The 25,622-nt window shown below is 39.6% G+C and overlaps 1 protein-coding gene across 1 annotated transcript; it reads left to right on the top strand.

The window, feature by feature from the left end:
* The first annotated feature begins 19,067 nt into the window (after positions 1-19,067).
* LOC139354417 (uncharacterized) lies at positions 19,068-24,272 on the top strand. The gene has a single exon (XM_070998647.1). It carries the CDS (start codon positions 19,068-19,070, stop codon positions 24,270-24,272), a length of 5,205 nt encoding a protein of 1,734 aa, XP_070854748.1.
* Positions 24,273-25,622: the final 1,350 nt, after the last annotated feature.

The raw sequence follows: 25,622 nt of genomic DNA, 5'->3' as shown, positions 1-25,622 counted from the left end.
TCTCAAACTGAACTCGTTCTCTAACTCCTCCTTCACTTACGATCATACCTCGGTCTTAAGCTTTAGAGCTTTCTGTGAGTGGGACTTATTGCAATTGAGTGATTCTCTAAATTTAGACTTTGGACTCCAGACTTGGGTCCCGAAATCTGAGTATCCTGATTCCTGGGAACGTGCCGATAGTCTGATCAGCGGCTCGTTCTAATTGTTCAGTCTATAAAGTTTGGTTTTTTGTTTCATGGAAATTTCCTCTGGCTTGCCTTTAGTTCGGTAATTTTCCATTGATTTGTTGACAATTAAATTTGGATTCTTATTTCTTAAAGGGTGTCTCGAGGGTGACTGCATAATGTGTGTATGTATGTGTGGGTGTGTGGACATGTACATAGGAGAATGTGGTACTATGGATATGTCACTCCCCCATCCGTTGAATTTGGCCTGTCCTCAGGTCGATAATCTTTGGTATAACATTATATTTTCTTCTATGTTAATTTGATTGGGTAGATCGTTTACAATTTCTGTACTTTTTGGTGCTTCCTCCTTTGGTTTTATGTATTTTACAATAAGTTTTCTTGGTACGCTCTTAATTTTATACCATAAATACAATAAAATGCTTATAATAATGATTACAAAGGTTGTTAAAGTAATAGTTTAAAATACATTATAATATTTTGTATGTGATTCTATTATCTCTTTTCTTTGAATATAAGACAATGGTTCTAATTTTGTTACATTATTCTTTATGTAAACACTCTGTGTATAATCTAACATTGAATTTGAAAGAGTGTATTCATCTAATTGTATTGAACAATTAAGGATTTTAATGAGGTTACTTCCGACTATAGAAATTTATTTATTAATGCAATTTTGATTCAGCAATGTTTTAGGGATATTCCATGTCAATAAAATATTGGGTTCAACAAAATTAATTTGGAAATTTTTGTAAGTTTTCGTATATTTGCATTCAGTGTTTTCCTGTCTAATTATTCCATTTATACAATCATCAATTACTATTTTTCCTGTTTCTTTATTAAATAATTTATCTTCTTATATAATATTTATCAAGTATATTTTCTGTTAAAATATTGTTATTTTCATCGGGATAAGGAATAGTTTCAAAAACGGGAGATTTGACTATCTCTGAAGGAATATGGGAAATAATCAAAATTTCATTTGTGTCTGTTTTAAGCCAAGTTGATGTTTTGATTCTCAACAATTTCTCAGGGTTCATATTTTTCAAATAATCGTGTTTTAGTAATTTGGGATTAAATAGTCCCAATCTTGTCATTTGCATTCCTAATTCGATATCTTCTACATATTCTGTAAAGTGTTGTAAGTTAAATATTAAAACGTTGACTTGCTGCTCTCTTTCTCCTTTTTCTTTGATCGATAATCATATTTAAATCTGTATTTTGAAAGCTAGTATCTACCAAATTATTGATTTTCTGTTCCATATCATCTTTATCATCCTGATCTAAGGTTCCGAACAAATATTTGTAAACTGTTCCTACGATATTGAATAGACCTCTCTTACTACGTTTTGCTATTGTAATTCCATTGATTTCTCTTTTAAGTTTTTCTACTAAATATCTGATTTGGATAACATCATTAAATTCATCAGCTTCTTTTAAAAGATCTTCATATGTTTGTTCGGTTTTTGTTATATTTACGCTTAAGTAATGGGATTCATAATTAGTTGGGATTTCGATTGATCCTGTTATACAAGATATCCGTTTTGTGCCTTTATGGGATTTATTTCAATACCTTGTCCAATTGTCAGTTGAATTGCAGTTGCTAATATTATAGAGAAAATTATTGTTTTCACCGAGTTGTTCCTGAGTCCGTTCATTTCCTTCTGTTTGCCTGGAATTATCATCATATTTACTTTTATTAATTTTCTTCTTCTTTTTGAACTTTGATTTATAATGAACAATCTTTCTTCCTCTATTCGTTTCTTCAAAATGTTTTTCATCTACTTTCTTCAACGTTCCTGTCTTTTTAAATGGATTTGTAGTCTTGGATTTCACTAGAGGAGCTTGTTTGTATTTTGGATCTATTTCATAGTCCTGACGTTTCTCGTTTAATTTTTCAATTCTATTCATTTTCTTTTCTTGTGTATCGTAATCAGGAGTTCCTGCATACACAAACATGTCAGCTGGTATTTGATTTGTAGCATTATGTTTTGTTTTGTGATTGTAAATGTAAAGGATTAATTCGAACTCAGTATATCTGTTTTCAATGTCTGATTCGCTTCCTATAATTCTTAATTTTTCATTTACTGTTTTATGAAATCTTTCTATGTCCGAAATACCGTTTTTACTTGTTGTTACTTGAATTTGTACTGCTTCTGATTTTAACCAGTTGTGTAAGGCTACACACATGAATGCTGAATCTTTATCTGCTTTGATTTCTTGTGGTTTTCCCATTTCATTGAATACTCTCATAATAGCTGTTTTGGCTTCTAACCAGTCTCTACCTGAGACTTCTACTAGGGTAGCAAATTTTGAATATACGTCGAAACAAGATACATATTGTTGGTTACCCACCATATAAAAATCCATGACAAATATGTCTTTTATATTTTGAATTTGTGGATTACGTTCAAATGTCAGTTTGGTATTTCTTTGTTCTGTTTTAGCAATGTTACCTTTATTATATTTTGAATTAATTTTTGATAATCAGGGAAATAATATTTTTCTGTAAGCCATTTAGTAGTTTTTTCGATTCCTGGATGTACAAGTTCCTTATGTCTTTTTAAATTGTTTTCTTTAAAATCTGTATATGTCAATATGTCTTCAAGTCCGGCCGTACATCTTAATAATTTTGTTTAATGATTTGCGTTTATAATTTCTACATTAGCTTTTTGGAATGTGAGAAAATCTGAGTCATAATGGACGCTGTTCTTAGTGCATAAATATTCTATAATTATTTCTTTTGCTAAGGTTTTAATTTTTAATTTGTGAGAGTAGTGTGTTACTTCAGTTGTATCTTCATTTCCTTTAATTATTTCAATTTGTTGGGAAAAATAATTAGATGGTCTCTGAGTTATAGAAATATAATTTTGGTTGTCCTCTTGAGCACTGTGCTGTTGCATCTGCTTTACTAGCTGTTTCTTCTGGTATGTTTTCTTTAGAATTTTCTGTGTACATAGTTTCTTCTATTTTAGTTCTAGATAATGCGTTGTTTAACCAAACTAAAGGTTTATGATCGCTTAATATTTTAAAAGGTCTGCCGAATAAATATGACCGGAAATATTTGGTGGCCCATACAATTGCTAAGAGTTCTTTTTCTATGGTGGAATAATTTATTTCGTGTTCGTTAAGGTTCTGCTTACATAAAAATGGGTTTATGATTTTAAGATAATACTGCTCCTATCACCATCTTGCTTGCGTCTGTTGTTACAGAAATTGACTTACTAAAGTCGGGGTAAATTAGAATGGTATCGGATGTAATCAAGATTTTCATTTTTTCGAATGCTTCTATGCATGGCTTGTCTTTAATGTTAATTATTGCACCTTTCTTCAGTTTTATTGTCATGGGTTTTACAATATTTGCAAAGTTTGGTATGAATTTCCTATAAAATCCACATAATCCTAGAAATGATTTTATCTCCTTTGGGGTTTTCGGTATCGTGAAATTTATAATGGCACTTATTTTTTTCGGGGTTAGTTTAATGCCTGTCTTTGTTACTATATGACCTAGGAACTCTGTTTATTATACCCGTTACTCGTAGAGTAAAAGGGTATACTAGATTCGTCGGAAAGTATGTAACAGGCAGAAGGAAGCGTTTCCGACCCCATAAAGTATATATATTCTTGATCAGGATCACTAGCCGAGTCGATCTAGCCATGTCCGTCTGTCCGTCTGTCCGTCTGTCCGTCTGTCCGTCTGTCCGTCTGTCCGTCTGTCCGTCTGTCCGTATGAACGCTGAGATCTCGGAAACTATGAGAGTTACAATACTGGGATTAGGCACGCAGATTCCTGAGATTCCTGCGCAGCGCAAGTTTGTTTCAGTAGAGTGCCACGCCCACTCTAACGCCCACAAACCGCCCAAAACTGTGGCTCCTACAGTTTTGATGCTAGAATAAAAATTTTAACTGTAATGTAATGTTCTCATCAATACCTATCGATTGACCTAAAAAAAAGTTTGCCACGCCCACTTTAACGCCCACAAACCGCGAAAACCTGTGACGCCCACAATTTTTATGCTAGATAAAAAATTTTAACTGGAATGTATTCGTCTCGTCATTACCTATCGATTGACTCAAAAAAAAGTTTGCCACGCCCACTTTAACGCCCACAAACCGCAAAAACCTGTGACGCCCACAATTTTCATGCTAGATACAAAATTGTAACTGAAATGTATTGGTCTCGTCGATACCTATCGATTGATCCAAAAAAAAATTTGCCACGCCCACTCTAACGCCCATAACGCTTAAATCTGTATACCGCCGGTAGGTGGCGCATTTTAATCTCGCTTTGCTGCTTGCATATCTCCATTTAGCTGAGTAACGGGTATCTGATAGTCGAGGTACTCGACTATAGCGTTCTTCCTTGTTTTTTCATAAATTCGCATTTATCCAATTGTAGTTATACCCGTTACTCGTAGAGTAAAAGGGTATACTAGATTCGTCGGAAAGTATGTAACAGGCAGAAGGAAGCGTTTCCGACCCCATAAAGTATATATATTCTTGATCAGGATCACTAGCCGAGTCGATCTAGCCATGTCCGTCTGTCCGGATGAACGCTGAGATCTCGGAAACTATGGGAGCTAGGCTATTGAGATTTGGCGTGCAGATTCCTGAGCTTCTTACGCAGCGCAAGCTTGTTTCAGCAATGTGCCACGCCCACTCTTACGCCCATTCCAGTCCTTCGTGGGGAGGTGCGGGTTGCATTCTTGCAACATGAAGAGGATGACCTCCGGCGTCTTGATCGCTGCTGGAAGCCAGATCCTGGGTCGGGGTCTACTGGGTTTATCGCACCAGTCCAGCGCAACGATGTTCCCCCTTCGTAGACCTCACCGAGCTTGCTCATCGCCTCTTTGTACAAGTCGGCCGACCGCTGACTGTCGCAGGCCACCACCTTGACGCTGCCCTGGTACCAGCCCGCGTCCATGCAGCAGGGCGAGGTGCCTGGCTTCTCTCATACAATGCGCAGGCAAATGAGGGAAAGGTGGGACTCCACTGCCTTCCACTTGTTCCTGGGGATCCTGCCCTCCGGATTTCCCCTGTCAATTAGGCCGAGTAGGACACGGATGGTGCGGATGGTGGAACCAGTGTTCAGCTTATCCGAAGGCTTTTTGAGAGTTCCTGTCTCTGTGTTTTGTGTTATGTGTTTTGTGTTACTTAGATTGACTGTTTATGTTCCATATTAGGTCCCACGAGTTGCGGAGAAGGGGAAAAGTCCGCCCGGGCAGAGTTCCGGGGTCGCCATGTCCCTGAGCACACCGTTTTAGACTGGGTTAGTTTTTGATCCGGGCCCCCAGCCAGGCTGACTCTTGGCACGGTCCGTATTACACCGTAGTTCGGCCCGGAGTGAGATGTGGTTTGGGAAGGGAGATGGGTAGGTGTTTCGTTGGGAGTGGGTTTGTGTAAAGCAACTATTTAGATGCGGCTGAACACCTCGCATCGTCGGTATTGCTTCGTTGCAATATACCCGCTGGATGTCCGGGACTGTTTATTTACTGGGGTTTCCGTCAACGCTTCCGTGTTTGACTTCTCTCACCAGCTTATTCACAGTTGGCCTCGAGAGAGGTCGTCCGATATCCGCAACCTGCGACCCGCTCGGTTGCCTCAGCTAGGCCACTTTGGAACCATTTCACAAGTTCCTCAGCCGAGCGTCTCGAAGTTTTTGGAATACCTTTTTTAATGATAGAATGTGTTCCTCCAACGAAGTGGAAAAAATATTTCATCCATTCTAGGTATTGGGAATTTATCGTTGATTGTGATTTCGTTTAAATTTCTGTAATCTACAACTAGTCTGAATTTTGGTTTACCTGATGCATAATTTTTTTTTTTGGAACTATCCAAATTGGTGAGCAATAGGGAGATTTTGATTTGCGAATTATTCCTTGTTCGATCATTTCGTTTATTTGTTTATTAACCTCCTCATCAAAAGTTTGAGGGTATTTGTATGGTTTCCTATATATTGGGTCTTCGTGTTTCGTTTGTATCGAATGTCTAATGTCTAATATCCACCTTCCTTGTACTGGCTGTCATTGTATTCGAACAAAACCCTTTTTAAATTTTCTTTCTCTTCTTCGTTTAAATGTTCTAATCTATATTCATTGCATTCTTTTAATTTATTATTAATAGAAAAGTTAAAAGCTTGGTCCTTTGATAAGGGCGGATTAAGGCATTCTAATGCGGTCTTATCCTCTTCAATCTTGTCCTTTACTACATCGTTTTCGCCATATTTTACATAAAGTAGTGTGTCTCCTAACATAACTGTTTCTTTTTCGTAATTTATTTTTGCTTTACTGTCTCTTAAGTAGTCTCTACCTATTAGGATGTCGTAGTTGTTGGAAAATTTATGTAAATAGAATTTTTGTTTTGTCGGACAAATTTTAGAAGGATCTAATGTTATGCTTTTTTCTATTTCCATTGAACTGTTTATTGCAAATACTTTTAATTTCTCTATATGTTCTTTATTATTTTCAAAATTTTCTGTCATTAAGTTGATAGATGAACCAGTATCTATCATAGCTCTAAGGAGTCTTCCCTTAATCACCACTCTTACATATGGGCAACATCTTCTAAATCCGAGGCAGTTTACATCCATTCTGTTTTGTGCACTTTCGTTTTCTCTTTCTCTTTTGACGGGTGCATTTGGAGAATTATTCGATGTAGATGCCTGGAAATTTAGGGGATTTTGGGCCCTGCCTTGGTCTAAGTTTCTCCTAAACTCATGATAATTTCCCTGGTTTCTAGGGGGAGTTTGATTTCTGTTCGTCGAACCTTGAGGATTTGTTAAGTTGTTCAGGTTGCTATTGTAACTATGTCTTGGGTAATTATGTGTCTGAGAATTATATTTTTTTTAGTAATGATTCTGGTGTGAAAGATTACTTCCCGAATTCCTTCGGTTATCATGACGTTTTGGTTTATAACTATCAAAAGGGTCTGAACCACAATGACCTAAAATCATTGCTGATTTTTTTAAGTTAGAAAGTGTTGAGATATCCTTTTTGGATAGGGAATTATATAATCTCTCGGGAAGTTTTCTCTCAATACAATCTTTAATTGTTTTGTTTAGAAAATTTGTATAAATTGATCTTTCTATTTGATCAGATTCTAACTCAAACTTATTATTTACATTTGAAGACTTAAACTGCAGTTCATTAACGAACTTACTTATGCTTCCTTGATATTGGGCGTCCCGAACATGTTGTATAATATCCTCGTATGGTCTATGATCCTTGAAGGCCTTGATTAGGGCTGCTTTAGTTGTTATCCATGTATTAGATTTCTCCTCTTCGATGACTCTCTGGGCTGAGTCGATAATGGTCCTCTCTATAGCTCCGTATATGATGTGAATTTGTCGGACGTCTTGAGTAGGGTATAGTTGTAAAAGGTACTCCACTCTGGCTATATATCGACTTAATTCCGAAGGGTTTCCATCGAATTATGGCAATTCCTTGATTTGGTCGATTAATTGATTCAAATGAATATCGGACAACTCTGGTAACGTTGAGGGGTTTACCATTTTTATTGTTCTTTTCAATATTTGCACTTTAAGTTTTCTTTAGCGCGAATTGACCGATTTGGATTTTAATTTAGTCTATTTGTTGTAGAAATTACACATAGACTTTTTTGGTTTTCAATATTGGCACTTTTTATTTTAGGTTTTTAAGCGCACATTGACCGAATTGGATTTTGTTCTTGTAAGTTCTTCGTGCGAAACTTGCACATAGATTCTTATGCGGATCTCGGTGATTGTCTTTTGTTTGTTCACCGATTATTCGCTGATCCGGATATAGTTGTTTAGTATTATCCTTGTAGTTGATCAGTACCGGTGACTTTTTTAAAAGGAGTTTTAAGATCCTACCGACTGCGCCAATTAAAGATCTGCACCATTAGTGTATTAAAAAAAATCGTTATTTTATTTTACTTTACACTGGATACAATATTTTTGGAAGAACACCGACCTACTGTTGATAAGTCTCAAACTGAACTCGTTCTCTAACTCCTCCTTCACTTACGATCATACCTCGGTCTTAAGCTTTAGAGCTTTCTGTGAGTGGGACTTATTGCAATTGAGTGATTCTCTAAATTTAGACTTTGGACTCCAGACTTGGGTCCCGAAATCTGAGTATCCTGATTCCTGGGAACGTGCCGATAGTCTGATCAGCGGCTCGTTCTAATTGTTCAGTCTATAAAGTTTGGTTTTTTGTTTCATGGAAATTTCCTCTGGCTTGCCTTTAGTTCGGTAATTTTCCATTGATTTGTTGACAATTAAATTTGGATTCTTATTTCTTAAAGGGTGTCTCGAGGGTGACTGCATAATGTGTGTATGTATGTGTGGGTGTGTGGACATGTACATAGGAGAATGTGGTACTATGGATATGTCACTCCCCCATCCGTTGAATTTGGCCTGTCCTCAGGTCGATAATCTTTGGTATAACATTATATTTTCTTCTATGTTAATTTGATTGGGTAGATCGTTTACAATTTCTGTACTTTTTGGTGCTTCCTCCTTTGGTTTTATGTATTTTACAATAAGTTTTCTTGGTACGCTCTTAATTTTATACCATAAATACAATAAAATGCTTATAATAATGATTACAAAGGTTGTTAAAGTAATAGTTTAAAATACATTATAATATTTTGTATGTGATTCTATTATCTCTTTTCTTTGAATATAAGACAATGGTTCTAATTTTGTTACATTATTATTTATGTAAACACTCTGTGTATAATCTAACATTGAATTTGAAAGAGTGTATTCATCTAATTGTATTGAACAATTAAGGATTTTAATGAGGTTACTTCCGACTATAGAAATTTCTTTATAAATGCAATTTTGATTCAGCAATGTTTTAGGGATATTCCATGTCAATAAAATATTGGGTTCAACAAAATTAATTTGGAAATTTTTGTAAGTTTTCGTATATTTGCATTCAGTGTTTTCCTGTCTAATTATTCCATTTATACAATCATCAATTACTATTTTTCCTGTTTCTTTATTAAATAATTTATCTTCTTATATAATATTTATCAAGTATATTTTCTGTTAAAATATTGTTATTTTCATCGGGATAAGGAATAATTTCAAAAACGGGAGATTTGACTATCTCTGAAGGAATATGGGAAATAATAAAAATTTCATTTGTGTCTGTTTTAAGCCAAGTTGATGTTTTGATTCTCAACAATTTCTCAGGGTTCATATTTTTCAAATAATCGTGTTTTAGTAATTTGGGATTAAATAGTCCCAATCTTGTCATTTGCATTCCTAATTCGATATCTTCTACATATTCTGTAAAGTGTTGTAAGTTAAATATTAAAACGTTGACTTGCTGCTCTCTTTCTCCTTTTTCTTTGATCGATAATCATATTTAAATCTGTATTTTGAATGCTAGTATCTACCAAATTATTGATTTTCTGTTCCATATCATCTTTATCATCCTGATCTAAGGTTCCGAACAAATATTTGTAAACTGTTCCTACGATATTGAATAGACCTCTCTTACTACGTTTTGCTATTGTAATTCCATTGATTTCTCCTTTAAGTTTTTCTACTAAATATCTGATTTGGATAACATCATTAAATTCATCAGCTTCTTTTAAAAGATCTTCAAATGTTTGTTCGGTCTTTGTTATATTTACGCTTAAGTAATGGGATTCATAATTAGTTGGGATTTCGATTGATCCTGTTATACAAGATATCCGTTTTGTGCCTTTATGGGATTTATTTCAATACCTTGTCCAATTGTCAGTTGAATTGCAGTTGCTAATATTATAGAGAAAATTATTGTTTTCACCGAGTTGTTCCTGAGTCCGTTCATTTCCTTCTGTTTGCCTGGAATTATCATCATATTTACTTTTATTAATTTTCTTCTTCTTTTTGAACTTTGATTTATAATGAACAATCTTTCTTCCTCTATTCGTTTCTTCAAAATGTTTTTCATCTACTTTCTTCAACGTTCCTGTCTTTTTAAATGGATTTGTAGTCTTGGATTTCACTAGAGGAGCTTGTTTGTATTTTGGATCTATTTCATAGTCCTGACGTTTCTCGTTTAATTTTTCAATTCTATTCATTTTCTTTTCTTGTGTATCGTAATCAGGAGTTCCTGCATACACAAACATGTCAGCTGGTATTTGATTTGTAGCATTATGTTTTGTTTTGTGATTGTAAATGTAAAGGATTAATTCGAACTTAGTATATCTGTTTTCAATGTCTGATTCGCTTCCTATAATTCTTAATTTTTCATTTACTGTTTTATGAAATCTTTCTATGTCCGAAATACCGTTTTTACTTGTTGTTACTTGAATTTGTACTGCTTCTGATTTTAACCAGTTGTGTAAGGCTACACACATGAATGCTGAATCTTTATCTGCTTTGATTTCTTGTGGTTTTCCCATTTCATTGAATACTCTCATAATAGCTGTTTTGGCTTCTAACCAGTCTCTACCTGAGACTTCTACTAGGGTAGCAAATTTTGAATATACGTCGAAACAAGATACATATTGTTGGTTACCCACCATATAAAAATCCATGACAAATATGTCTTTTATATTTTGAATTTGTGGATTACGTTCAAATGTCAGTTTGGTATTTCTTTGTTCTGTTTTAGCAATGTTACCTTTATTATATTTTGAATTAATTTTTGATAATCAGGGAAATAATATTTTTCTGTAAGCCATTTAGTAGTTTTTTCGATTCCTGGATGTACAAGTTCCTTTTGTCTTTTTAAATTGTTTTCTTTAAAATCTGTATATGTCAATATGTCTTCAAGTCCGGCCGTACATCTTAAGAATTTTGTTTAATGATTTGCGTTTATAATTTCTACATTAGCTTTTTGGAATGTGAGAAAATCTGAGTCATAATGGACGCTGTTCTTAGTGCATAAATATTCTATAATTATTTCTTTTGCTAAGGTTTTAATTTTTAATTTGTGAGAGTAGTGTGTTACTTCAGTTGTATCTTCATTTCCTTTAATTATTTCAATTTGTTGGGAAAAATAATTAGATGGTCTCTGAGTTATAGAAATATAATTTTGGTTGTCCTCTTGAGCACTGTGCTGTTGCATCTGCTTTACTAGCTGTTTCTTCTGGTATGTTTTCTTTAGAATTTTCTGTGTACATAGTTTCTTCTATTTTAGTTCTAGATAATGCGTCGGCTACATAATTCTCTTTCCCTGGCAAATATTTAATTTGATAATCGTATTCATTTAGTTTTATCTTCCATCTTTGTAATTTCATATTCGGTTCTTTAATATTGTTTAACCAAACTAAAGGTTTATGATCGCTTAATATTTTAAAAGGTCTGCCGAATAAATATGACCGGAAATATTTGGTGGCCCATACAATTGCTAAGAGTTCTTTTTCTATGGTGGAATAATTTATTTCGTGTTCGTTAAGGTTCTGCTTACATAAAAATGGGTTTATGATTTTAAGATAATACTGCTCCTATCACCATCTTGCTTGCGTCTGTTGTTACAGAAATTGACTTACTAAAGTCGGGGTAAATTAGAATGGTATCGGATGTAATCAAGATTTTCATTTTTTCGAATGCTTCTATGCATGGCTTGTCTTTAATGTTAATTATTGCACCTTTCTTCAGTTTTATTGTCATGGGTTTTACAATATTTGCAAAGTTTGGTATGAATTTCCTATAAAATCCACATAATCCTAGAAATGATTTTATCTCCTTTGGGGTTTTCGGTATCGGGAAATTTATAATGGCACTTATTTTTTTCGGGGTTAGTTTTATGCCTGTCGTTGTTACTATATGACCTAGGAACTCTGTTTATTTTTTCATAAATTCGCATTTATCCAATTGTAGTTATACCCGTTACTCGTAGAGTAAAAGGGTATACTAGATTCGTCGGAAAGTATGTAACAGGCAGAAGGAAGCGTTTCCGACCCCATAAAGTATATATATTCTTGATCAGGATCACTAGCGATCTAGCCATGTCCGTCTGTCCGTCTGTCCGGATGAACGCTGAGATCTCGGAAACTATGGGAGCTAGGCTTTTGAGATTTGGCGTGCAGATTTCTGAGCTTCTTACGCAGCGCAAGCTTGTTTCAGCAATGTGCCACGCCCACTCTTACGCCCATTCCAGTCCTTCGTGGGGAGGTGCGGGTTGCATTCTTGCAACATGAAGAGGATGACCTCCGGCGTCTTGATCGCTGCTGGAAGCCAGATCCTGGGTCGGGGTCTACTGGGGACATCGCACCAGTCCAGCGCAACGATGTTCCCCCTTCGTAGACCTCACCGAGCTTGCTCATCGCCTCTTTGTACAAGTCGGCCGACCGCTGACTGTCGCAGGCCACCACCTTGACGCTGCCCTGGTACCAGCCCGCGTCCATGCAGCAGGGCGAGGTGCCTGGCTTCTCTCATACAATGCGCAGGCAAATGAGGGAAAGGTGGGACTCCACTGCCTTCCACTTGTTCCTGGGGATCCTGCCCTCCGGATTTCCCCTGTCAATTAGGCCGAGTAGGACACGGATGGTGCGGATGGTGGAACCAGTGTTCAGCTTATCCGAAGGCTTTTTGAGAGTTCCTGTCTCTGTGTTTTGTGTTATGTGTTTTGTGTTACTTAGATTGACTGTTTATGTTCCATATTAGGTCCCACGAGTTGCGGAGAAGGGGAAAAGTCCGCCCGGGCAGAGTTCCGGGGTCGCCATGTCCCTGAGCACACCGTTTTAGACTGGGTTAGTTTTTGATCCGGGCCCCCAGCCAGGCTGACTCTTGGCACGGTCCGTATTACACCGTAGTTCGGCCCGGAGTGAGATGTTGTTTGGGAGGGGAGTTGGGTAGGTGTTGTGTTGGGAGTGGGTTTGTGTAAAGCAACTATTTAGATGCGGCTGAACACCTCGCATCGTCGGTATTGCTTCGTTGCAATATACCCGCTGGATGTCCGGGACTGTTTATTTACTGGGGTTTCCGTCAACGCTTCCGTGTTTGACTTCTCTCACCAGCTTATTCACAGTTGGCCTCGAGAGAGGTCGTCCGATGTCCGCAACCTGCGACCCGCTCGGTTGCCTCAGCTAGGCCACTTTGGAACCATCTCATAAGTTCCTCAGCCGAGCCACAGCTATATAATATAGTCGACCGATTTTGATAAAATTAAATTCAAAATTCAAAACTAATTAAAAAAATGTTATTTCCAAGCGAAGGAGGTTATAATAAGCTATAATAATGTTTCATATTATTTTCCCACCGCTTTAACGATCATTCCTAGGCAGCTATATGATATAGACGTCCGATTTTGATAAAAACTAAATTCGAAATTCAGAACTAATTAAAATATGTTATTTTCAAGCGTAGGAGGTTATATGTTAAAAAACACCGAAGCTATAATTTGTTTCGTATTATTTTCCCACCGATTTTACGATCGTTCCTATGGCAGTTATATGATATAGTCTTCCGATTTTGACAAAATTTTGTTCGAAATTCAAGACTAATTAAAATATGATATTTCCAAGTTAAGGAGGTTATATGTTAAAAAACACCATATATATAATTTTCTTACATTTTTTTTCCGATTATTCCTATGGGAGCTATAAGATAAAGTTGTCCGATCCGACTCGTTCCGACTTATATTCTACCTGCAAAAGATTAAAGACTTTCGGAAAAGTTTCAGCCCGATAGTTTAAAAACTGAGAGACTAGCTTGCGTAGAAACGGACGGACAGACGGGCATGGCTAGATCAACTCGTCTAGTGATGCTGATCAAGAATATATATACTTTATGCAATCTTCTGATTGAAAACGATATACCCTCTGCAAGGGTATAAAAAAATGTTATGTTTAAGCTTAGGAGGTTTTATGTTAAACAAGAAAGGAACTTAGCTTCGGCAATCCGAAGTTTATATACCCTTGAAATTGAAAACTAATTAAAAAATGTTATTTCCACGCGTAGGGGGTTTTATGTTAATAAACACCAAAGCTATAATTTGTTTCATACAATTTTCCCACCAATTTACCGTTCGCTCCTATGGCAGCTATATGATATAGTCGTCCGATTTTGATACAATTAAATTCGAAACTCAGAACTAATTAAAAAATGTTATTTCCAAGCGTAGGAGGTTATATGTTAAAAAACACCGAAGCTATAATTAGTTTCGTATTATTTTCCCACCGATTTTACGATCGTTCCTATGGCAGTCTAGTCTTCCGATTTTGATACAATTTTTTTTCGAAATTCGAGACTAATTAAAATATGTTATTTCCAAGCTAAGGAGGTTAAATATTAAAAAACACCAAAGATATAATTTTTTTACATTTTTTTTCCGATTATTCCTATGGGAGTTATAAAATATAGATGTCCGATCCGGCTGGCTTCGACATTTATACTACCTGCAAAAAAACAAGACTTTTAGAAAAGTTTCAGCCCGATAGCTTTAAAACTGAGAGACTAGTTTGCGTAGAAACGGACGGACAGACGGACAAGGCTAGATCGACTCGTCTAGTGATGCTGATCAAGAATATATATACTTTAGGGTCGGAAATGTCTCCTTCACTGCCTTGCAAACTTCTGACTGAAGTCATAATACCCTCTGCAAGGGTATAACAAGGAAGAACGCTATAGACGAGTACCTCGACTATCAGATACCCGTTACTCAGCTAAATGGACAAAAGGGAAATGGAGGTATGCAAGCACCAAAGCGAGTCTGAAATGCGCCACCTACCCCTGATCTCAAAATATAGTTATGTAGGCGGTAGACAGATTTTAGCGTTACGGGCGTTAGAGTAAGCGTGGCAAGCTTTTCTTTGGGTCAATCGATAGGTATTGACGAGATTAATACATTTCAGTTTAAATTTGTAATCTAGCATACAAATTGCAGCCGCCACAGGTTTGGGGTGTTTGTGGGCGTTAGAGTGGGCGTGGCAAACTTTTTTTTAGGAGTAATCGATAGGTATTGACGAGACTAATACATTTCACTTCAAATTGTTTATCTAGCATACAAATTGTGGACGCCACATGTTTGTGCGGCTTGTGGGCGTTGGAGTGGGCGTGGCATATTCGCGTAACAAACTTGCGCTGCGCTCAAGGCTACGAAAAATCTGAAATCCCAATTCCATATCTACTCTAGCATCAAAAATGTAATAGCCGCGGTTTTGGGCGGTTTGTGGGAGTGGCACACTGCTGAAACAAACTTGCGCTGCGTAAGAAGCTCAAGAATCTGCATGCCAAATCTCAATAGCCTAGCTCTTATAGTTTCCGAGATCTCAGCGTTCATCCGGACGGACGGACAGACGGACGGACATGGCTAGATCGACTCGGCTAGTGATCCTGATCAAGAATATATATACTTTATGGGATCGGAAACGCTTCCTTCTGTCTGCTACATACTTTCCGACGAATCTAGTATACCCTTTTACTTAGGAGGTTATATGTTAAAAAACAATATAGATGTAATTTTTTAAGGATTTTTTCCGATTATTACTATGGGAGCTATAAGATTTAGTTGTCCGATCCGACTGGTTCCGACTTATATTCTACCTGCAAAAGATATAAGACATTCGGGAAAGTTTCAGCCTGATAGCTTAAAAACTGAGAGACTAGCTTGCCTAGAAACGGACGGACAGACGGACATGGCTAGATCAACTCGTCTAGTGATGCTGATCAAGAATATATATACTTTATGGGGTAGGAAAGTCGATCCCCTTCACTGCGTTGCAAACTTATGACTGAAATCAATATACCCTCTGCAAGGGTATAAAAAAAATGTTATGTCCAAGCCTAGGAGGTTTTATATTAAACAAGAAAGAAAGTTAACTTCGGCAAGCCGAAGTTTATATACCCCTGCAGTTATAATTATGAAATTGAAAAATACAAAAAATTATATTCCCAATGGTATAAGATAATATGTTTCATATAATTTGTTTCATATAATTCTCCTATGGCAGCTATATGATATAGTCGTCCAGTTTTGAAAAAATTAAATTCGAAATTCAAAACGAATTAAAAAATGTTATTTCCAATCCTAGGAGGTTTTATACTAATAAACAATGAAGATATAATTTGTTTCATATAATTTTCCCACCAATTTTCCGATCGCTCCTATGGCAGCTATATGATATAGTCGTCGGATTTTGATACAATTAAATTCGAAATTCAGAACTAATTGGAAAATCTTATTTCCAAGCGTAGGAGGTTATATGTTAAAAAACACCGAAGCTATAATTTGTTTCATATTATTTGTCCACCAATTTTCGATCGTTCCTATGGCAGCTATATGATACAGTCGTCCGATTGTGATAAAATTAAATTCGAAACTCAGAACAAATTAAAAAATGTTATTTTCAAGTGTAGGAGGTTATATATTTAAAAACGCCGAAGCTATAATTTGTTTCATATTACTCTTCCACCGATTTTACGATCGTTCTTATGGCAGCTGTATGATATAGTCTTCCGATTTTGATATAATTTAATTAGAAATTCCAAACGAATTAAAAAATGTGATTTCCGAGCTAAGGAGGTTATATGTTAAAAAACACCAAAAATTTAATTTTTTAACATTTTTTTTCAGGGTATTCCTATGGGAGCTATAAGATATAGTTGTCGAAACGGCTGGTTCCGACTTATATACTACCTGCAAAAGATATAAGACTTTTGAGAAAGTTTCAGCCCGATAGCTTTAAAACTGAGAGACTTGTTTGGGTAGAAACGGACGTACGGAGGTACATGGCTAGATCGAATCGTCTAGTGATGCTGATCAAGAATATATATAAGTTAACACGCCCAGTTCCCACGAGCAGAATTTGTTTTGACCTTGCATTTTGGTGGTATACTTTGTGGGGTCGGAACCGCTTCCTTCTGCCTGTTACATACTTTCCGACGAATCTAGTATACCCTTTTACTCTACGAGTAACGGGTATAAAAAGTGTGAAAAAAATTAAACCAGAAACTTTCAAAAAAATTACCCCTCGCCCGCACGAGAAATCAGCAGACGTCGCAGTCGCAGGTCGCAGTTGCAGTCGCCGTCAGAAGTCGGAGTCGCTGCTAGCACTCCTCTTTACCCCTCGCCGCGCACGAGGGATAGTAATCGTCCGCAGCAGTCTCGCAGTCGCAGGTCGCAGTTGCAGTCGCCGTCAGAAGTCGGAGTCGCTGCTAGCACTCCTCTTTACCCCTCGCCACGCACGAGGGATAGCAATCGTCCGCAGCAGTCTCCGCCAACAACCAGCCTCCTCGCCACGCACGAGAGATCGGAATACACCAGCTGCACTAACAAACAAGGACGAACGCTATAGTCGAGTACCTCCACTATCAGATACCCATTACCCAGCTAAAGGGACCATAGGGAAATGGAGATATGCAAGCAGCAAAGCGAGATTAAAATGCGCCACCTACCGGCGGTAGACAGATTTAAGCGTTATGGGCGTTAGAGAGGGCGTGGCAAATTTTTTTTGGATCTATCGATAGGTTTTGACGAGACCAATACATTTCAGTTAAAATTTTTTATCTAGCATGAACATTGTGGGCGTCACAGGTATGGGCGGCTTGTGGGCGTTAAAGTGGGCTTGGTAAACTTTTTTTTGGGTCAATCGATAGGTATTGATAAGCACAATACATTTCAGTTAAAATTTGTATTCTAGCATCAAAACTGTAGGAGCCACTGTTTTGGGCGGCTTGTGGGCATTAGAGTGTGCGTGGCACTCTGCTGAAACAAACTTGAGCTGCGTAAGAAGCTCAGAAATCTGCACGCCAAATCTCAATAGCCTAGCTCCCATAGTTTCCGAGATCTCAGCGTTCATCCGGACAGACGGTCTGTTATATACTTTCCGACGAATCTAGTATACCCTGTTACTCTACGAGTAACGGGTATAAAAATATGTAAGTAGGCTGTTTTGATTATTCGCAAAATTCTTAGTAGAAAACGTTAATTTTTTCAAAATTGATGACGAAAGTGTCCCACAAAGTGTCTAAAGCGTTCGCTGACCCAGACGAAGCTCTAACGTTTAACATAAGCACTATAGCCACAATAAAAACAGATGGGGAACCGGTGTACTCCAAGTCATACCCGCACCCCATGGGCGTGACAGAATTTGTGAACGCAGAGGTTAAACAACTTCTAGCGGACGGCATCGTAGGGCCATCTAGATCACCGTACAACAATCCAACTTGGGTCGTCGACAAAAAGGGAGCCGACCAAAATGGGTTAAAAAAGAAGCGACTAGTTATTGATTTCAGAAAATTAGCCTAAAAAATGCTCCGAGCATTTTTCAAAGGGCTATTGATGATGTATTATGGGAAAAAATTTCATAGACATGCAACGTGTATGTCGATGATGTAATAATTTTTTCTCAGACAAAGGAGGACCATGTTAATGATATTCACTTGGTTCTCGAGAAACTCTTACAAGCAGGCATGAGGGTGTCCCAAGAAAAATCACCTGAAAAGGTCAAGGCTATTGTTGGGGAACCAGACACCCTATACATTTATTCTTGTAAACTTTATCTCTCGCTCGCCTGTGTTATCTATTTACACATACACGCGCATGAAGCGCAGCTTAATCGTATGTACATGCAAGAGCTTTGCCAAATGCATTGCCTCGGTCAGTACTTTTCCATTCATCTCTTACGGTAACGTGTTTACGACTTAATTCAGCCTATTCTTGTAGTAATATACCCAGCTACAGTCAGTCACATTTTTGCTACCAACGCAACCACAGCGCATCGAAATTGATTGTACTAAATTATATAGAATGTTCGGTGAATACAAATAAAAATCAATTTAAACAGTTACACTTCTGGCGTCTAATTTGTTAACATAAAATTACTGGTCCTTCGATCGCGGATAGCCAGGAAAGCGTTTGTTTTCGGGACATTTAATTAAAATTAGTACTTGTCAACGGTGATCTATAGATATCTGCATCGTATAGAACCGTCCTCTAAACCTCAATCGTCATGCGGAGTGTGATTCAACAGCGGGGCTTTTGCAAAAGCCAAATCACTCGTGCGCATAACAATGCCACGAAATTTGTGGAAGATATTCAGTCAATCCCGACATTAGTCGCGCGATTGGCCCAGCTACAGGACAACTATTTGCGGTTTGTGCGACTTACGGAGGATTTGTACGCCTACGAGTCTGAAGAGGGTTGGGAAGACCCTGCTGAAGACGTTGATATATACGAGGAAAAACACTACGCTACATATGCTATTCTCAGTAATACGCTTGAAGATTTAAAGGCTGAAGTCGCTAACAATACTCTTCTTGTTTCCGATCAATCATTCAACACTACTCGCAGAAGCCATGTGGACTTTCAGTTCGAGCGAATCAAGCTCCCAACCTTTTCAGGAAATTATGAGGATTGGAAACATTTTTCGGACATGTTCACGGCATCGATTGCATCAAATACGAATTTCACTGAGTGCCAAAGATTTCACTATTTGAAATCATACCTGTCTGGCGAGGCACTCGCTTTAGTGAAACATATTCCCGTGACCAATGAAAACTACAGTGAAGCCTGGGACAAGTTGGAAAAGCGGTACAACAAAAAACCGCTTATTATCCGATCATTTCTGAACAGTTTTCTAACGCTACCTAGTGCCACAACCAGTAGCATCAGCACTGTGCGTAAATTGGTGGACGGCGCAGATGAAGTTATTCGTGGGTTAAGAGCACTTAAGTGCGATGAACGAGATCCCTGGTTAATATTTATATTATTATCAAAGTTAGATCCTGAAACTCGGCAGTCATGGGCCCAGCGCGCAGAATCTGAAAATTCCAGTGTGACCATCGAGCAATTTCTAACCTTTCTCACGCCTCAAGCTCGACGATCGGCTGCTACTCATCATGCTGACGCCCACCAGAGACGCGACGACAACAAGTGTTTATATTGCCAGCAGGCTCATCAACTGTACAGGTGTGACCAATTTCTAACCCTGGACATCGCAGCTCGCCGAGAATTCCTGAAAACCAGAAAGCTCTGTTTTAACTGCCTCAGCGCTTCACACATGGTCGGCAATTGCACATCGAAACACACATGCCGGGTCTGCCGCCGCAAACATCATACATTGGTCCACGACACACCGCAGCCTTTTCGACCTGGAGAGCCTAATGAGTCACCTAGCGTAAACACTGGCAATCTGTCCTCAACCCCCCGAGATAGATCATTCAGCACAAACAATAAACTTCGCACTCACGAAGAGACACCATCAGGCAGCGTTCCTCCTGTGGGGAACAATTACACTCATCATACCCTGGAAAATATTCCGTATGCAGGTTCGCAAACCCTATTGCCAACCATTCTCGCAGACGTCGACGACGCTTGGGGAAATACAACAAAATGCAGAATGCTCTTAGACACGGGATCCACCATTACTTTGGCATCGGAACCATTTGATCAGCGGATTGGCGTGCATCGAACGCATGCACGAATTTCAATTCTTGGTCTGGCCGCAAACAACGCCGGTCATACTCGAGGGCGCGCACGCTTTAAGCTGCGCTCTCGGCATTCGGATCATATCATCGAGATGGACTCCTTAATTTTGTCCTCGCTAACGTCATCGCTTCCAGCGCAAACTATTGACACATCATCTTCAACCTGGAAGGAAATCTCAGCACTTCCCTTAGCAGATCCGACGTTCTGCACTCCTGGATCTATAGATGTCATCGTTGGATCTGATCAACTATGGTCTCTATATACCGGAGAAAGAAAATATTTTGGTAAGAACTATCCCATCGCTCTCAATACAATTTTTGGTTGGATTATTGCAGGCTCGTACACTGCCTGCGACGACCACATCACTCCGGCCGTGACCCATCACGCGGATCTCGACACGATGGTTCGATCGTTCATGGAAATGGACAATGTGCAACCTAACCAATCTCTCTTGGACTCCAGTGATCCCACAGAGAGTCATTTCGCAAACACTCACACGCGCTCCGAAGACGGGGTCTATATCGTCGAGTATCCCTTCAAGGACGGAGCCCCGCCTATCGAATCAACTCTTCCCCAGGCCACCAACCGCCTAGTCTCATTGGAGCGACGGTTTCGTCGACATCCGGAACTCAAAAAACAATACGAGGAGTTTTTGGATGACTACTTGCAACGCGGTCATATGGAACAACTGACATCAGCCCAAGTAATGGACGACCCTGACACTTGCGTTTATCTACCGCATCACGCTGTCATCAAGCAGGATAGCCTGACGACCAAATGTCGGGTGGTCTTCGATGGATCTGGAAAAGACAGTTCTGGAATCTCCTTAAACGACAGACTTCATATTGGACCACCGATTCAGCGGGACTTGCTCGGGGTTTGCCTACGTTTCCGGCAGCACCGATATGTTCTATGCGCAGATATTGAAAAGATGTTTAGAGGGATTCAAGTTTCTAGGCGTCACACCAATTTTCAACGTATTGTGTGGCGCAAAAATGAGAATGAACCTATGCTTCATTTTCGCCTGTTAACAGTCACGTACGGCCTAGCGCCCTCTCCATTTCTGGCCGTTCGAGTTTTGAAGCAACTAGCTGACGATCATCGCCTCGAGTACCCGGCCGCATCACAAGCATTATCACAAGATGCTTATGTGGACGATATCCCAACTGGATGCGATTCGGTAGAAGATCTTTTGGTTCTAAAGACGGAGCTGATTGGACTCTTAGGAAAAGCGAAGTTCAAACTGCGGAAATGGAGCTCTAACTGCTGGAACCTTCTGCAATCATTACCTGAAGAGGATCGATGTTATGACCCAATACAGCTCACCAAAGGTTCACCCATGGAATCGCCCGTCAAGGTCCTTGGAATTCAGTGGAATCCAGGTCGTGATGTAATGTTCGTCAAACCTACAGAATTCGATCTCAGCATTGTCCCCACGAAACGAGAACTATTATCGCAACTTTCCAAGATCTATGACCCACTCGGGATTGCAGCGCCTACCACCGTGCTTCTCAAGCTCATCTTCCAAGAAAGTTGGACCGCTGTAATACACTGGGACGAACCTATTCCTGAAGCCCTGAATGCACGCTGGAGGGCATTAGTAGAGGATTTCTCGTCGCTGACAAAATGCCAAGTACCTCGGTATATTGCTGCACCCTACCAACACATCCAACTGCACGGATTCGCAGACGCATCCATGCACGCGTACGGTGTTGTTGTTTATAGTCGAGTAGCATCGGATGGGAAGTTCCACATAAATCTCGTAGCCGCCAAAACACGTGTGGCTCCAATAAAATCAGTCTCAATTCCACGCCTGGAATTGAACGCTGCCCTACTCCTGACACGGCTGCTCACTATTGTTAAAGCGTCGTTAACTATTCCTGTTAACAACACGATCTGCTGGACAGATTCGGAGATCGTGCTACACTGGCTGTCCGCACCACCACGGAATTGGAACATATACGTCTGCAACAGAACGGCTGAGATACTGAGCGAATACCCACGTAGCTGCTGGAGCCATGTCCGCTCCGAGGATAATCCTGCCGACTGCGCATCCAGGGGACTTCACCCATCTAAGCTTCTTGACCACGAACTTTGGTGGAAAGGCCCATCCTGGATGGCCTTGCCACAATACGAATGGCCTCTGTCTACTAGCAAGTTCCGAGTTGATACACATTTGGAGGCCAGAGCAGAGGAACGTCCAGCCAAGCCAACAACTCTACATAGCCTTCCTGACGAAAGTATGGACGAGTTGCTCATCAACAAGATCTCATCCTGGACTCGGCTCATAAGGGTAACTAGCTATTGTTATCGCTTTATTCATCGTCTTCGTTTGCAGCACAGGCCTTATTCTGAGTACCTAACATCAACGGAACTGCAGGCAGCACGAAACCAACTTCTTCGTCACATCCAACGAAAGGCCTTTCAAAGAGAGTATACGCAGCTAGAAAACGGACGCCAGCTTCATGCAAAATCGCCGCTGATCCGGTTTTCTCCATTTCTGGATAAGGACGGACTAGTGCGAGTTGGCGGACGAATCGAGAGGTCGACCCTTAACTACAACGCCAAGCACCCGGTTATAACTCCAAAGAGTTCTCCAGTCGCCGAGCTCCTGGTACGACATTCTCATGTGACGAATCTTCACACTGGAGTGGACGCCACGTTCACAAATCTTCGACAACAGTACTGGATCCTGGGTGCACGAAATATCGTCCGAAAGACTGTCTTTCAATGTAAACGCTGTTTTCTCCAACGCAAGAGCACAAGTAGCCAGATCATGGGAGAGCTACCTGTACCGCGGGTTCAAGCCAGCCGTTTCTTTCAACATACCGGCTTGGATTATGCCGGGCCAATTTCAATTAAAGGTTCAACTGGGCGCACACCAGTGATCGGAAAGGCATGGTTCGCAGTATTCGTTTGTCTAACAACGAAGGCTCTCCACATCGAAGCAGTCACCGATTTAACAACCAAGGCCTTTATTGCGGCTTTCCAACGATTCATTGCTCGGCGATCTAAACCAACTGATCTCTACTCAGACAACGGTACCACCTTTCATGGCAGCAAACGAGTACTCGACGAAATGCGGCTGCTAGCCATGGAGCAACGCAAGGATGAGAACTTAGCAAACTTCTTCGCCAACGAAGGAATCCTGTGGCACTTCATACCGCCTTCTGCCCCACACTTCGGGGGAATATGGGAAGCCGGAGTTCGGTCCATCAAGCTACATATGAAAAGAATAATGGGATCGTCAGCCCTAACCTTCGAGGAATTGTCTACAGTTGTAATACAGATTGAAGCCTTACTTAATTCCCGCCCTCTTTGCTCATCAGGGGATTCTACTTTGGATCCGCTTACTCCGGCCCATTTTTTGACTGGCACTCCCTATACTGCCTTACCGGAGCCATCCCGTCTAGACGTCCCTATCAACCGCTTGGAACGATGGACTCAACTACAAGCAATGGTCCAAGGCTTTTGGAAACGCTGGCATATGGAGTACCTAACCTCTCTGCACGAGCGCACCAAATGGCAACTGGAAGACGATAATTTGAAGGTCGACACACTGGTAGTGCTTAAGGAACCAAATCTACCTCCATCGAAATGGATTCTAGGACGTATCCAGGAGGTACACGCCGGACAAGACGACAAGGTCCGAGTTGTTACCGTCAAAACCGCCCAAGGAGTCTTCAAGCGGCCAATTACCAAATTGGCGATCTTGCCCCTTTGCTGAAAAGCCGTTCAGGGGGGGCGGTATGTTGGGGAACCAGACACCCTATACATTTATTCTTGTAAACTTTATCTCTCGCTCGCCTGTGTTATCTATTTACACATACACGCGCATGAAGCCCAGCTTAATCGTATGTACATGCAAGAGCTTTGCCAAATGCATTGCCTCGGTCAGTACTTTTCCATTCATCTCTTACGGTAACGTGTTTACGACTTAATTCAGCCTATTCTTGTAGTAATATACCCAGCTACAGTCAGTCAAATTTTTCCTACCAACGCAACCACAGCGCATCGAAATTGATTGTACTAAATTATATAGAATGTTCGGTGAATACAAATAAAAATCAATTTAAACAGTTACACTTCTGGCGTCTAATTTGTTAACAGCTATCAAGGAATTTCCCCTACCAAAAACCCTTTTCCATCTCCGATCCTTTTTGGGTTTAGCTAGTTACTATAGATGCCTTATTAAAGGTTTTGCATCAATAGCGGGACCCCTACAGGAATGCTAAAAGGGGAAAATAGAAAAGTAAGCAAGTATCAATCGAGGAAAATTGATATCGAAATGACTAAGCAACAGAGGGACGCATTTCAGCATCAGAAGATGTCCTACTGTCATACCCTGACTTTACGAAGCCGTTTGATTTAACAACGGACGCTTCAGGTCTTGGTCTGAGGGTGGTATTATCCCAAGGGGGACGCCCCATTACCATGATATCTCGCACGTTACGTGATAACGAAAAAACTTCGCAACAAACAAACGGGAGCTACTTGCCATAGTCTGGTCCCTGAGAAACCTCCACAACTACTTATACGGAGTAAATGATTTACACATTTATACTGATCACCAGCCGTTAACGTTCGCTGTGTCTGATAAAAGTCCCAATGCGAAACTAAAACGCTGGAAAGGTATTATCGATGATCACGGACCAAAAGTAATTTACAAGCCAGGCAAAGATAACCTTGTAGCGGACGCGTTGTCTCGCCAAAACATTAACGTCTTACAAGACACCCCAGAATCGGACGGGGCTACGATACATAGCGAGCAACCGCTTTCCTACACCATTGACACGACCGACAACCTGGTAAACTGCTTCCGAAATCTGATTATAATCGAGGAAGGAAACAGATCGTCTGTAGATAACTTTATCTTATTTAAAACCAAAATGAGACACATAATAAAGTTCTCAGACCGCAATAGCCTGATTAATACGATTCAAGATGTAATTAATCCGGAGGTAGTAAATGCGATACATTGCTCCCTTCCAGTCCTAGCTTTTGTTCAGGATAAGATAATCGAGTTATTCCCAAGCACAACATGTAAGTATTCAAAAAGCTTTGTGAACAAAAAGAA

The sequence above is a fragment of the Drosophila suzukii genome (genome assembly GCF_043229965.1).
Source record: "Drosophila suzukii chromosome 2 unlocalized genomic scaffold, CBGP_Dsuzu_IsoJpt1.0 scf_2c, whole genome shotgun sequence".
Classification (NCBI taxonomy): domain Eukaryota; kingdom Metazoa; phylum Arthropoda; class Insecta; order Diptera; family Drosophilidae; genus Drosophila; species Drosophila suzukii.
This window is presented reverse-complemented; position numbering and strand designations above follow the sequence as displayed.